Source organism: Anas platyrhynchos, chromosome 8 (assembly GCF_047663525.1).
Source record: "Anas platyrhynchos isolate ZD024472 breed Pekin duck chromosome 8, IASCAAS_PekinDuck_T2T, whole genome shotgun sequence".
Classification (NCBI taxonomy): Eukaryota; Metazoa; Chordata; class Aves; order Anseriformes; family Anatidae; genus Anas; species Anas platyrhynchos.
In genome coordinates this window covers 27,808,676-27,822,565 of record NC_092594.1, presented here as the reverse complement: position 1 = coordinate 27,822,565, position 13,890 = coordinate 27,808,676, and the positions used below count along the sequence as shown (strand labels likewise).

At 40.5% G+C, this 13,890-nt stretch overlaps 1 protein-coding gene across 2 annotated transcripts in view; it reads left to right on the top strand.

The window, feature by feature from the left end:
• Positions 1-13,890, top strand: part of ST6GALNAC5 (ST6 N-acetylgalactosaminide alpha-2,6-sialyltransferase 5) — a 74,168-nt gene that overhangs the window by 54,567 nt on the left and 5,711 nt on the right. The window contains exons 3-4 of one of the 2 annotated variants that reach the window (XM_027463077.3): positions 5,455-5,864; positions 10,834-10,941. In XM_027463077.3, coding sequence (XP_027318878.1) covers positions 5,455-5,864; positions 10,834-10,941 — 518 coding nt within the window. The remainder of the gene's footprint in view (positions 1-5,454; positions 5,865-10,833; positions 10,942-13,890) is intronic. The other variant, XM_072041709.1, reaches the window with a different exon arrangement.

Sequence of the window (13,890 nt, the reverse complement as noted above, 5' to 3'; positions counted from 1 at the left end):
AAAGTAATTTACAATTTGGAAAGCAGTTCTGGAGTGCACAGCTGTCGTTCACTAATGAGACAGGTTGAGCCCCACGGCTTGCTGCGTTGACTCGTAGAGCAGACATTACTTTGCAAATGTGCAGCTTCAGGGTTTCTATTCTACTTTAAGGTGATTGGAATTTCTCAAAGAAGAATAGATTAGGCCTTACAATCATTTGTCTCCTAGGAAAAATACTAAGGAAGGAGATGCACCTTGGGAAGCAACATGCTATAGCTTGGTTGTGAATGGCAGGTGTAATGGCAAGAGAGGCCCTGTACCTGGAGCTGTGCTGGGTAGCAGGGGCCCACCAGAGCTGGAGCAGCCGTCTGTGCGTTTGTGGTACCTGCAGCTCCTGCAAAGGTCAGGGTGCTGTCGTGACAGGGAGACTGCCCTAGGAGCCACTGGGAGAGGAGAACTGGGGAGGAGCAGCCAGCCCCTGCTAAAGCAGCTGTCTCAAGCCAGCAGCTGGTGAGATACCCCAAAGCTGCTCAAGGCTCCAAGAAAGTACAAACTGGCCTGAAGGTGCCAGGACAAAGTACGATGTTAACAGCAGTGCGTTAATTGCACAGTGTCATTGCTGGTAGCTCATCACCCAGCAATCAAGAATGAGTCGTAAGTAACAAGTTACATTGAACCTCGGGTAAATACAGTGTTTGTTACTATCAGGTATGAAATAGTGATCAAGTTCTGGGCACAAGGCAAGGAACAGGAAAAGTAATTACTGAGGTAGCACGCAGTGAGTGTCACAAGGTAACTGTTGTGTGTAGGCCAGGCACAAAGGGAACTAGGTAGGGTAGACATGTAAGTCCTACCAAAGAAATTCACTAATTTCTAACAACAACAACAAAAAAGCCTGCTCTGGAAGAAGATGGCCATCCTCTGAATCAGTAAGACGGTTTCTTTCAGGGTCCATGGGTACCTTATCTAGCCATTAATATTGCCCTACCTGAATTAATTCAATTGCAAACAGAAACAATTCTGCTTTCCTTTAGATCACAGTTCCAATTTCTACCACTGCTTTTATGCTAGCATCAGTGTGAGAGCTGCTGTGAAGCCGGTTGTTGGTGTGGTTTGGTTAGCGTAAGGTGAAGAAGCCCTACGGTTCTTCACTCTGGGTAGGATAGGAGACAAGTGTGCTGAGGAACAAAAAGCTCTGTGGAGGTGTTGCAGGGCAATAGGAGCCCACAGCTCTCAGGTACTCCAGCAGCAGAGAACGCTACCGGTGGCAGCCCTATTTCAGTTACTTGAGCAGCCTCATTGACGGTCTGCGCTTTCAGTCTCAGATGTTTAGCTAAAGGTCATTCATCCAAAAGGAATTTGGATATTTTTAAATCTTTCTCGGTCTCTTGCTCACTCCAATACACTTGGAAATCATCTGCAATATTTCCAGCTGTATCTATTAGGAATGTTGGTGTTAAGGAACTGATAGGTGGTCTTATTCTGCTGAACTCAGTAATGAGCTTTTCTCCACTCCAGAAGATAATTTTTTTTTTTCTTTTTTTTTTGGCCAGGTCATTATTGCCAAGATAAAATATGTGATTTTTTTTATTTATAGAAAGGAAACTTTTTTATACTCCTGATAGTGGAATGATCTGAACCCAGGGGTCTTGAAAGTAGGTCATTAAGGACTCAGTAGGAAGAAGTGTGCTTTCCAGTGCTGCTTATTTTACTGGAGGGAATTGTCTTGTTTTCTAAAATCTTGGCTTTAAAATCAAAGGCCTTTTTTAAGCAAAATAAATAAATAAAAATTGATCACTTGATTTCATCACAGAGAAAATAATTGTATCTAAGAGTAACATATTTTGAATCAGGAATAACATTCTTCCATTGATTTTTTTTGAGCAATAAAGTGTCTGAAAATAACATTTTTCTATCATTGGACAACATAGATTTTGAAGTCAATAGCACAGCAGAGATTGTCTCAAATTGGAAAATACAGGAACAACTCTGACTTTTTTGTTGTTGTTGTTGTTGCTGTTTGCTTGTTGGTTGCTTTTAAACAAGCCAGAAGTATGTGGTATAGCAGCAGTACTGACTGGGCTGTAACATGTGACAGCTTCCAGGAGTCATTTTGGCCCATGATAGTTACAGTTGTGCCAGGCTGTGCTCAGTTGTCATGGCCACCACGGAGCTGTTTCAGGGTTTACCAGAACCTGGCAAGGTTCCCCTGCGCCCTTCATTCACTGGGGACAGCCCTTCTATCAGGGAAAAGCACCAGCTCATTTTGCCAGCTCCTAGGGTACTAGCACAGTCAGCTTGCTTTCTTGTAATCTTTTTCCCCTCTATCCCTGTGAATTTTTGGTTGACTGGAAGTAAGAGAAAAAATTCAGGCAGTTTGTCACTAAGTGCCCGGCGTGTTGACACGACTGACTTGTGCTGTAGAAGTGGCCACGTGCTCTGTGTGCAAGGTGCTGTCAGTGTACTTCAGGTGCACATGAAAACATAGCTGCTTATTGCTGGTGACAACGGGTGCCATTAAATGGTAGCAGCTTTTACATGTGTTCTGTGTTATGTTTCAAGGTAGCTAATAGAGGTGCCATAAAACTCACCTACCTCTCACTTTTCTGGGCATTTTGAAGCAAGATTAATGAAGTAAGGGTTGCACTGCCTACCTAAAATATAACTCGTATGTCATGGGTTTGCTTTTTTTGGCTTGCTTTTTTTCCACATATCACTGTAATAATTACCTTAGCAGAGAGCTTTCTGTGGACTTAATGTTCTTCTGGCTTAATGGCCCCTGGTTATTCTCAGGCCATCAACTTTTCCCAGCTGGTCATCAATCCCAAAGCAATGCCTTGTGCCTCCATTATTATTGCTTAAGTAGATGACATTTCTGGTGCAACCACTGCCTTCCCAATGATATTACGGCCAACAGGTTTTTCTCCTTGCTTTCAATATTGTCAGGGCCTCAGAGACAGCTGGTATGAGAATGTTGTGGCTGTTGGCTGTGAATTCCTCTGACAATTTTAGGTGTGAGTTTTGTACATTCAGACTGAAAGACTCAGTGAGGTGAGTGTAAATGACTTGCCCGGAACAGGCACAAGTTATCAGCCCCCATGCATCACTGAAGTATTAGTTGGGTAATACATGAATGCTTCAGTACCAAGACCTTTTCCCAAAAGGAGCCATTTTCAAACAAGATGTGGGACAGATGTTTTGGGAGTGTTAATGTTAATCTAGCAAATGTTGACATTTCCCTCCTCACCCCACAAAAAATGTTTCAACAGCTTCACTGTGGTTACCCTCATTTCCTTACAAATGATATTCTCTGGCAGACTTTTAAAAGAAACAAGTAACATGTAGGCCAGAAACCAGCAGAGATTGTTTTAGGTGAAAATGTCTCGCAATGTGGATATTCAAACCCATGTGATTAACACTGGTGCCGACTACATTTTCTTTAACCTCATTAGCACTTCAGCTTGCTTTCCCATGCATGATGGTGGAGAAGCTAGTTCACCTTAGAGCCTTTTGCTAGGTAATTTATCAAAGTGTCAGATGAAAGCTTAAAGGAAAACGCATGTAAATACTGTATTAGAAGCCTTGGCTCACAAAAGCATGAACATTTCTACTCATATCATTAGCTGTGGATTACGGTCCATGTATGTGAAAGAAAAAAGACATTGTTTGGGAAATTGAGACCCAAAGCTTACTGGTTGTATAGCTAAAGAAACGGTATAATTTAGTTATTTTTTTTTTAATTAAAAAAAAAACAATCACTCATTAGCTGTTCTCATAGAAAACAAGTTCAGACTGCAACCCCTTATTTCCTTCAGAATTAAAAACATTACTTAAATAAAGCAACTCCTTCAAATACTGGATGCTGAAGTATTTGCAAACAGGGCGTTAAGATGATCTCAGACCTAGGCTATGTCTTGTTTTGACCTGTAGAGTTTTTTGAGTTGCGCATCATAACACACTGATTTAATTATTTATTGCCTATATGTATGTGGTCGATACCAAGTATAATTATATGCCGCTGTACTAACTGCTCCTCATCTATAAATCCATCAAGTGTACACTTGAGGACACGCTAGCTTTGTTTGTAGTGGCACAAACAACGAGCTGCCATGGAGAGCCATGGGATCTGATCAGGAGAGGTGCTGAGGCCTGTGATGTCAGGGGTGGGTTTAGGTTGGTAGAACTTGGAGCCAACGAGTAGTGCTGGATCAGGCCAGCATCTAGTGCAGGGGATGACTGCTCCCAGTCCATTGTGTGTCTGCCTTGGAGGCTCTGGAATTAAACAAGTCTAGTACTCACCAGGAAGGTGTTAGAACCGCAGTCTTTTTAGTTCACAGTCATTTTGATTGACTGAGCTTGTTCCCTGAGGTTGTCTTTATTTTTGTCATTAACCATAGTTCAGTTGTTCAGTTTGTGTTCAGTTGGTTGGTTTGTCTCTTCTGGCAAGAAACGCCAGCACGCCAAGTCAGGACAGCAAGTCAGGCTACTGCTTTCTCCCTGCATGGGATGCACAGTCTGTATGGTCTGTAATTTGGTCTTACTGGCTTTAGATGCTGCTAGATATGGTTTCGTAGAGGATCACGGAGGTACACCTTCAGACAGTCTTCATGTCTCAGTTTGCTGTATTCTTGTTGGAAATCAACACTTTGGGGATGCTGTTAACCCTTTGCTCCTTTTCAGTTCTCATGCTGGGCAGCAGATAAGCTTACATACTCCTCATTTTTATATATATTTATTTATGTATTTATTTAATTCAGTAGTACGATTAATAATGCATTTTCATGAAAGCTTGGTGTAGTCTCGCGATTCTGTTAGGTCAGACACTCACTGAACAGGCCCCTCCTGTTCCATTTTATTGTGTAACTTTTAAACTCACTGTCATGTAAAAGCTATGCAGACGTTAATGACCAGCTCTGATGGCAGAACCACAACAGAAGTATGAGAGCAGTGCAGTGGTTATGGTGCTGATTTGGAAATAGCATGGAAGGATTAGACCAAGACATAATTCTCTTCCCTTAGCAAGATGTCCTGACGATAGAGTTGAAAAGCTATTCACACTTGTGCTTATGAGGACTTACAAATGATTATTTCATGCAAAAACTGGAAGAGGAGGAATCCGAAATACTCCAGTTAGAGCTCATTTATAGCAAATAGAAGAAGTACAATGCTATGCAGCTGTGAAGAGTTTAGAAGCCATTGTCATTACTATATATGAAGGTTAAGCAGCAGTGGAAAGGAGGATTTGGATTCAATTCCACCAAGAACTGTAAGGGTTACACACATTTTCCCTCTCTATAAAAGGTACAGGTAGAATGTTCCCAGTTATTTGGGAAGAATGCTGAAAGAGATTTATAAAAAGTCCTCTGAGATTTTCATTGTAAAATATTCCATGTCTATGTAAAGTACTAGTTACGGTTATCATGTAGTGAATGGGAGGGTGTTCACAGCTAATTTTGAGTATGTCTGTCTTTGCAGCCTTTAAAAATGCATTGCAAGAGCTGTGCATTGGTAACCAGTTCTGGACACCTTCTGGGAAGTAAACAAGGTGACAGAATCGACGAGACAGAGTGCGTAATACGAATGAATGATGCACCTACTCGAGGTTATGGAAGAGATGTTGGAAACAAAACGAGCCTTCGAGTCATTGCACACTCCAGTATTCAGAGGATTTTGCGAAACCGCAACGAACTCTTAAATATGAGCCATGGTGCTGTGTTTATCTTCTGGGGTCCTAGCAGCTACATGAGGAGAGATGGTAAAGGCTTGGTATATAACAACCTGCAGCTGATGAATCAGATACTGCCTCAATTAAAAGCATATATGATTTCTCGCCACAAGATGCTTCAATTTGATGACCTTTTTAAACGAGAAACTGGGAAAGACAGGTGAGAAAATTTATGTGGATACATTTGGGGGAAGTCATACAGCAGAAAAATAATGTAGCTTATATGTACCAATTTCAGATCTGCTCAGAGGGACTATCACACCCATTAAATCCTCTGCTGCATGAGTTGTAATATGGTATAACATGCCAAATAACATCACTTGTAACATAAGGAAAAATTACGCATCAAAATAATTTTTGTGGAGTATTGCCGCATCAACTTAGAATACCAGAGTCTGGCTGTGCTGCCTATATAGCCATGGAGGTAGGAGCTGTTTAAATCTCACTTTGGGGTAATATACCTAAAAGTTTCCTTTTTTTTTTTTCTTTTTGGATTCTGAAAAAATCAGAATGGATAGGTTATATTTTCTTACAGAGGAAATGCCACTGTTCTATGAATTATAATAGCTGTTTATTGAATTTAAGCTTTCTTGGAACATTGCAGCTGTAAAGCTGCTTGTAATACAAATAAACATTAGTCATACATTAGGTGCTTCAGAGGAGTTCATCATATATTTCCAACTGGGAAAAGGAAAGTTATTACAATAGTTACATCTTTACGAGACTGTTTATGACTTGTAGGCTGATCTTCAAATCAAATTTTTAATAAGTGACCCACTGCAGGACTTTAGTATTTTCACATATAATGTTTGAAAATGGGCATTTAAGCCAAAGACTTCCTAGAGAGAAACACGTTTATCGTTAATGAACTCCTATTTTTTTACATATTAAATATGCAGCTGTAAAAAATGGAACAGGGTCCCCACTTCAGTACAAATGAAGAGGTGGGTTTATTGTGCAGTAACTCATGGTAAAATTCTCTAATTCTACAAAAATATACAGCACAGCCTGAAGCTGGGCTCAATCCTCTGTGGACAGAGGGCTCGAGGGCACAGACTTGTCTTTGGGGCTGTACAATCAGGCAGAGCCCGTGGCACAGGAAATTCCTGTATCCTATTAGTTGATGGTGACTGCATCTTTGGTTAGCATTTGCTGTCTTTTGTCATATCCCATGTGCTTGGCTTGCAGAGCTCAGCTCAGTTACAGTGGATCAAACTAAGTATCCGAATACTTGTCTGACTTGCATTAACACTTACTTAAAGCACACAGTAACTTGTTCAGCTTCTTACTGTTAAAGGTCCTTTCCTCTTCATCCTCTAAACAGTGGTTGTGATTTTCTACCAGAGTTGTTCACTCAGAGCCGAGCGAAGTGAGAAGGTTATAATCTGTGGGAATTAAGCAAGAAAAACACAACGGATTATCTGTATGGCCAGTAATTACAAAGGCATTATAATTCACAAAGCTGTGGTAAAGCTGTAACTGGCTACCACCAGCCCTAGGGGTCAGAGGCACAGTGCCTCCTTGTGCCCCAGCTGACTCTCTCACCATGGGACTGCTCCCAGTCCCGTTTTGAGGAAGAGCTGGCCGGTTCTGCCATGAGGAGCTGGGGTCCTGTTCCTTTCCTGACTCTTGCTGTGCAATTTCAGGCAGGCTGCTGCTTTCTCATTCTGTATTACCCATCTGGAGCAGGAGACCTACAGCTAAGCACGGAATGAAAGCATTTCTTTTTCTGCACAGGCACCAGGCCCAGTCTTGGCTCCTGAAACATTCTCAAGGAGTCTGAGACATTAATGATGTTATAACAAGTTTATAGTGGGCTCAGTCGTGGGCACCCTGAACTCCCAGCATGAATCAGTGCTGCTTGGATCTAGCAAAACTCAGCCTCATTCATGAACAGCTCCTGTTGCATTTAAGAAATTTCAGGCTCTACTGTAGAGGAACCACTGCTTTAGAGGGTACATACAGCATACTTGAAGGACTAAGACACTTAAAATGGGAGACAAAAAATAAATGAATAGGCAGCACAGGAAAAGAAGGAAAGATGAAAAGAAACATGGGTAGGAAAGACTTTCTAAGGGAAGAACACTTATGTAGCTGTGGGGGCAGGAGCAGAACATTGTACAGCCCAGGATGATGCTGTTCCCTGGGAGGTTTCTGCTGAGCTCTCGACACTAGTGCCTGGAAAAAAAAAAAAAAAAAAAGAAGGAGAGAGAAATCTGATTGCAAGGGTGCAATAATCAAACCATTCCTTTCTGTCTTGAAAATGATGAGAAAAAAGGTAATTGGATGTATTGTGCTTTACAATAAAAAGCTGATTTTGAAAAGAAGGAAAACCTTCAGAAAACATTGCCAATTAAATAGTACAGTGAATGACGAAGGCTGCAGAGCAATATACTTGGTATTATAAAGTAACTGTACTTGAAAATAACTTTATAATTGAATAAGGGTACATTAAGAAAATATGATTCAGGACCAATATTATAGTAATTAGATAAAGGAAGCATAAATGAAATAACTGCAGGAAGAGTATTTCCATAGAGATTATAAATGAGATTTTGGTGGAGCAGAAAGGCCTTTAATTGTAATTTAGTGTGCACTACAGAATTATCAGCACAGTGTGTTAGTTCATCATATAAAAGAATATCTGATAATTTCCCCTAATAAGCACATGACAGTTCTTCATATTCTTTCATTACAGCTGATTAGGTATAAAAACAGTATTCTTTTGTTGGAATCTTGTTCACAGCGTTTATGAAAAGGCAAGACATTGTAACCCTGTTTCTATATTGCTGTCCTACAGACGTGGTATTTAAAGAGGCCAAAGTAGTACTTGAGTATACTTTTAGATCGTTATTCTATTGTTTGACTTTTAAGCTTACTTAAATACAGATATTCTCCGATTTACTGAAAACACTAAATTGCAAAATAAGTGTGTAAGCAAAAAGAAAACTAACCCAGCAGACAGTCTAACTAGCTTTCCTGATGTGTGCAGAGCCTAGGTCGTGGTCTAAGTGCAACTGCTCCCTCAGTTCTGGATGCAAGGTCTCAGGCACCTAGAACAACACCTTGTACAAGCTCCAAAATACAGTCTGAGTATGTTCCTAAATTACCTGGTGATTCATAGGCTCAGAAACTCTCAAGTGGCAGAAAAGCAATTTTTTAGGCTTTTCCCTACCCATCCCTTCCCTAATAATTTTGAGCCAGAAATTATTTACTGGTTTGTATTGTTGCCATGCCTGAAGGCCTCTGCTGAGCTTACGACCCAGCTACTACATTGTGATAAATTGTCTTCCTCTCCCCTCTCCTCCCCCCTCCAGCCCCCCCCCCCCCCAAAAAAAAAAAGCTTAAGTGCAAATGCAGATAAGGATAAAGCTCCATAATTGGAACTAATGAGATGCTTAAATCAGTTATTCTCCAAATGCTAGCTTAGCCTGAAAGCCATCAGGAGCAGTGAAGTCATACATTCTGAGAGCTTACACATTACCAGGTAACCAGCAAAGGACACGGCAAAGCACACAGGCTCCCCAGCATCCTTTAGGCATTTCTGGTTACGGAATACCCTTATGTTTAGAAGTGCCTTTTTAACAGCAGACATGGATACCACCACTTTTGTTAGTTTGCAGTAGTCTTAATTCACTGAGGAAACAGGAGACCTCAGTACAAGGCACTCCTCAAATCTTAAAGGCTCACAACATTTTACCTGACACAAGCCTGCACACTTAGCTCTTGCAATGCCTCAGCTTGAGTAAGAGATGGAAGGAGACTCACCGGTCATTGTGACAGTCTGAAGCCAGGAATCTAAGCCCATCTTTTTTGAAGGCTGGTGAGTTTGAACCTCTTCTGCACTACTTTTCTAGATGAGTAAGTAGCTATCAGAGAGACCTGCTCTTTCCTTCTTTAATAGTATTTCAAAGGAGACCTCTGAATGCATTTGTTTTCTCAGGGACAAATACCCACCTCCAGAAGAGAGCTGAGGACTGTGACCCCATTTCTAACAGAGGTGCTTGACTTGGTCCTGCAGGGCTGTCCCTAAATATGCAATTGCATCTTTAAGATGTGCTCCTCACCAGCATGTCCTTGGTCCTCCCATTCCAAGACAACCAGCTCTCCCCAGGCATAGGGACAGTGCAGGAACTTAACACAGGATTGGGGCTTTCAGTGCATGTGCCAGACAACCTGTAACCATTACAGCAGCCAGCTCTTACACAATGAACAGCAGTGATGAGCAAGTGCTAGAAAGAAGAAGCATTACTGATGCCATTTTGCAGGCAAGAACCTGTGATACAGCACAATTTAAGCACAAATAGTAAATTTCTTAGAACTGTGAGAGATTACATGAGGATATGAGCTGATTTTGCATAAATAATGCTGGGATCAGTTATGCTTCTTTTAAAAGATTTCTCCCAGCCTGCAGACAAGGCCAGGAAAGGAACTGCCTTTGAGGGCTCCCTTGCAGCACTTGGCAGTCAAATTCAAAGGGCCCACCAGGAGGGAATGAGACTTGGGGCAGGTGGTGGGGGTAGGGCCTAAGTGAAGGTTTCCCAGGTTGGCTATGGGACAGGCATAGCTGCAGCCAACAAAGTTTCCTGCCAGCAGCCATAGTGAGGGGCTGGGAGCTTCTAGAAACCAAACCATGGACCAAGGTGTGAGGAAAGGTGATGAGACCAAGCACTTGAGGCCATCACTTACTGTGGCAGACAGGCGCTGTATGCTGTGGCACATAGCATTTTAAGCAGCCCTCTTCATCTCCCGTGATGTCTTCCTGACTACTTGATTTACAAATTCCATTAAGTGATTCCAGATGGGTGGTGTTTTCCCAGTACATTACTAGCAGAAGAATATAAATATAGGACGTGAAGTTTCAGTAACTTAAGGTAAACTTACCAAAAGGTCACCTAAATATTAACATTCCTGTGCCTAAAATTAATTACAGCAAGGGCAGTTTCTGCATAATTAGTCCACTGACAGAAAACACTAGTAAAAATCATTAAAAGATGAATGAGCAAGCAAGTCTTGGTTGCCCAATTTTCATAACCTTTCACAAGAATGAAAGAAATGCCCAGAAATTGTTTCAGATATCTCAAGAATTATTTGGCAGCCTAGAAACTTAATTATGTTTTTGCTTTCAGGAAGATATCCAACACTTGGCTTAGCACGGGCTGGTTCACAATGACTATCGCATTAGAGCTCTGTGACAGGATAAATGTTTATGGCATGGTGCCACCGGATTTCTGCAGGTAGGATTTATTTTGGAACCATTATTAGTCAACAAGGTTGAACATTACAGATAAGTATCTGAGTCTTTAATTTTTTTCTCTGAAACATGTTTTCCGTCCTCTTAAAGCAATTAATTAACATGTCCCAAGATCTGATTCTGAAAGCAACAAACAGCATTTAATTATGTTATATAAAATATTTTAAAAATTTGTTTGTAGTGTGGGAGAATAAATCCATCTTGTTGGTTTCTTTTAGTCTCTGAATATTTATCAGCTAAAAGTAATGCAATAATTGGCATGAAATTAATCTGAAAAAAGGAGTACTGGAAAATATTACTTTTAACTTGTTTTTAAAGGTTCCTGCCAGAATTAATAGAGAAATGGAGTTATTACAGTGACTAGTTTCTAAATTAACTTTCTATACAACTAAAGTTAAGCTCATTGTACCTATGTCATGTAAATCCCAGTCTTCCAGTTAATTGCTTTCCCAAATAATCCCCACCAAAAACAACTGACCAACCAAAATCTAAACAAACAAACAAAAAAAACAGCTTGTGCAGATTTTCCAGCTACATCATGCCCCAGCCCTGAGGTACCAGTTAGGGTTTCCTACTAGGGGTCACAGAGGTAGGGAAGCAGACCTCCCCTCCCCAGTTACATGATGCAAAGTACTAACCTGGTATGAACTCATACAGATGTTTTACATCAACAGTCTTTACACTGAATTAAGTATCATCTGTCCATATCTGGGCCTAGCACTCTGGCCTTCTGAAAAATGTGGTTGTGTGCCCACCCCTAGGCCTGAGGCCACCTGTGCTGCCAGGTGATTGATCCAGCAATGCACGGAGCTGGTAGCCACAGTCTGGAACGTGGCAGCAGTGCAATGTTTCATTCCCTGCTCACAAAGCCCCTCTCACTGAGAGGTACTTGCCTGAATTTCGTTGCAAATGTAATGATCTCAGTGAAGTTTGTTTCACTGACTAATTCAAGATGCCTTTCAGGGGCAAGGAGAGAGAACTGCTGCAGTGACAGGTTAGCTCATCTATCACAAAGAATAGTACTGCTTTGCCTTTCTTTTGAGCACTAAAAAGGATCATTCAAATATCTGCATTTATCCTGGGCACAAAATAGTCGAAATCCCTGAAGAAATTATAGTATAAGATGTCAACACTAAATTCCCCTTTGTGAGAATTTCTACAAATTATAACAAAATACAGATGATAAATGCTGTGATGTACTGCCAGGTTTCATCATGAATTCTCCAAGGAAAGTAACAAACTAGATCAGATAATCCAGGCAACATAAATACCTTCCATAGCACAGCGTTTCAGTTCCCCTGTCATTTCATTTCGCCAAGACACACTTCTTCAGTTTCTGTTCTGAAATGGCTATGTCCCTGGCATCACTGTAAGTGGTTGGTCTGTCTTACTGCAGAAGTGGCTGTGTTCCAGTGGCACGTGGAAGTAATTGTTAAATAAACGATCAAAAATTGCAGAAGTTAGGAGTGAGCATTGCTTTACATTGAATTGCTTACTTTTCAGGCCAGCTTCCTTAGTTGTCAAAATCAGATTAGTTTAGGTGCATATGCTTGGTTTCAAAAATAAACAAACAAAATCATCTCTTCGAGAGAGGCTAAAATTGTAACTGAGACCATATGAAAGGCTTTCACGGAATTGACACACTGAAATCAAATGGATGTAATATTAAATTATAACACAGTAAGTGCTGCAATCAATTCTGTTGTCAATAAATGTAATAATGCTTATAGCCTGGATAACAAATCATAATCTAAAGGCTCACTTGGTCATAAAAATACTAAAAGGTCATTTCTTAATCAAAATAATATAAAATGTGCTTACTTAAGTGGTTTATTCCCCAGACAATGAAGAGGAAATTTGTAGTTTGCATGCCTAGAAGATGCTATCCATGAAGATTTGTGAAATGAACCTGTTGCTATAAATTAAGTTAAACTTAGTTTGCTCTTCAGCTGCTGATTAAACAGTGCTTCCTTTCAAAGAAATAAGACAACAAACCAAAATAGCATAAAGAAAGAGTCTGCAAACAGCTGTACTTTAAGCCAGATTTCCCTGCTTTGCATTCAGACAAAACACAAATCTACCATGTCAAAAAAAAAAAAGTAACAAAAATCACCCTCCCTCTCTCATAGATGTATGAAATGGTATAGGTTGAAATATATCTTACTTGCTGTGCAGCTGAAGAACCATTAAGATTTAAAATATATTTATCAGTATTCTAGTTTCTACTCAAATTTAGTATCACCAAATTTACAACTCCAGCAGATATCCATTATTTTTTAAGTTTTAATCTCTGGAGTAAGTAATGAGTGTGGGTGATCACTATTGTTGAATTAAATTAGTATCACATCCGTAACGTGAAGGACACCTCAAAGGTATCATGAATATCATACTGTTGATTCTGCTACAAATTATTAGCTTAAGATCATTAACCAAATTGCTTTCCACCCATGCAGGAAAAATAGTCTAGCGAAGCAGCCTGCACTAGAGACTAAAAAGATTTGTCACTATTAATTGCAACAACGTGTTTTAGATTCATTTCTATTTACTTTCACTGGACATTGATTTTATAGTTGAACTGGAATTGGTGACCTGATTTTTATAAATTCCTAGTACCACACAGCAAAGCTCTATGCAATATTGAATCCCTTTACTTGGCTACAGATTTACACTGCTCTAAGGGTTAATGGCTTTGATACCGCTCTCATGCTGTTCCATACGTCTGTCTTGCACAGTCTAGAATAAGATGAAAGCCTGTGTTTGCATGAGCATTACAAACATTTTGGAGAGTGTGCACCTCTCACTCTTCTGTCACCAAACCAGTCATCTTGCTGTATTTCTTCCAGTGCCCAGGAACCCACTCCTGGCCTTTACTGGAGTAAAAATAGTACCCTAGGTAGAAAATGTTTTCCTCCCTGAGCAGCCTACAGCAATC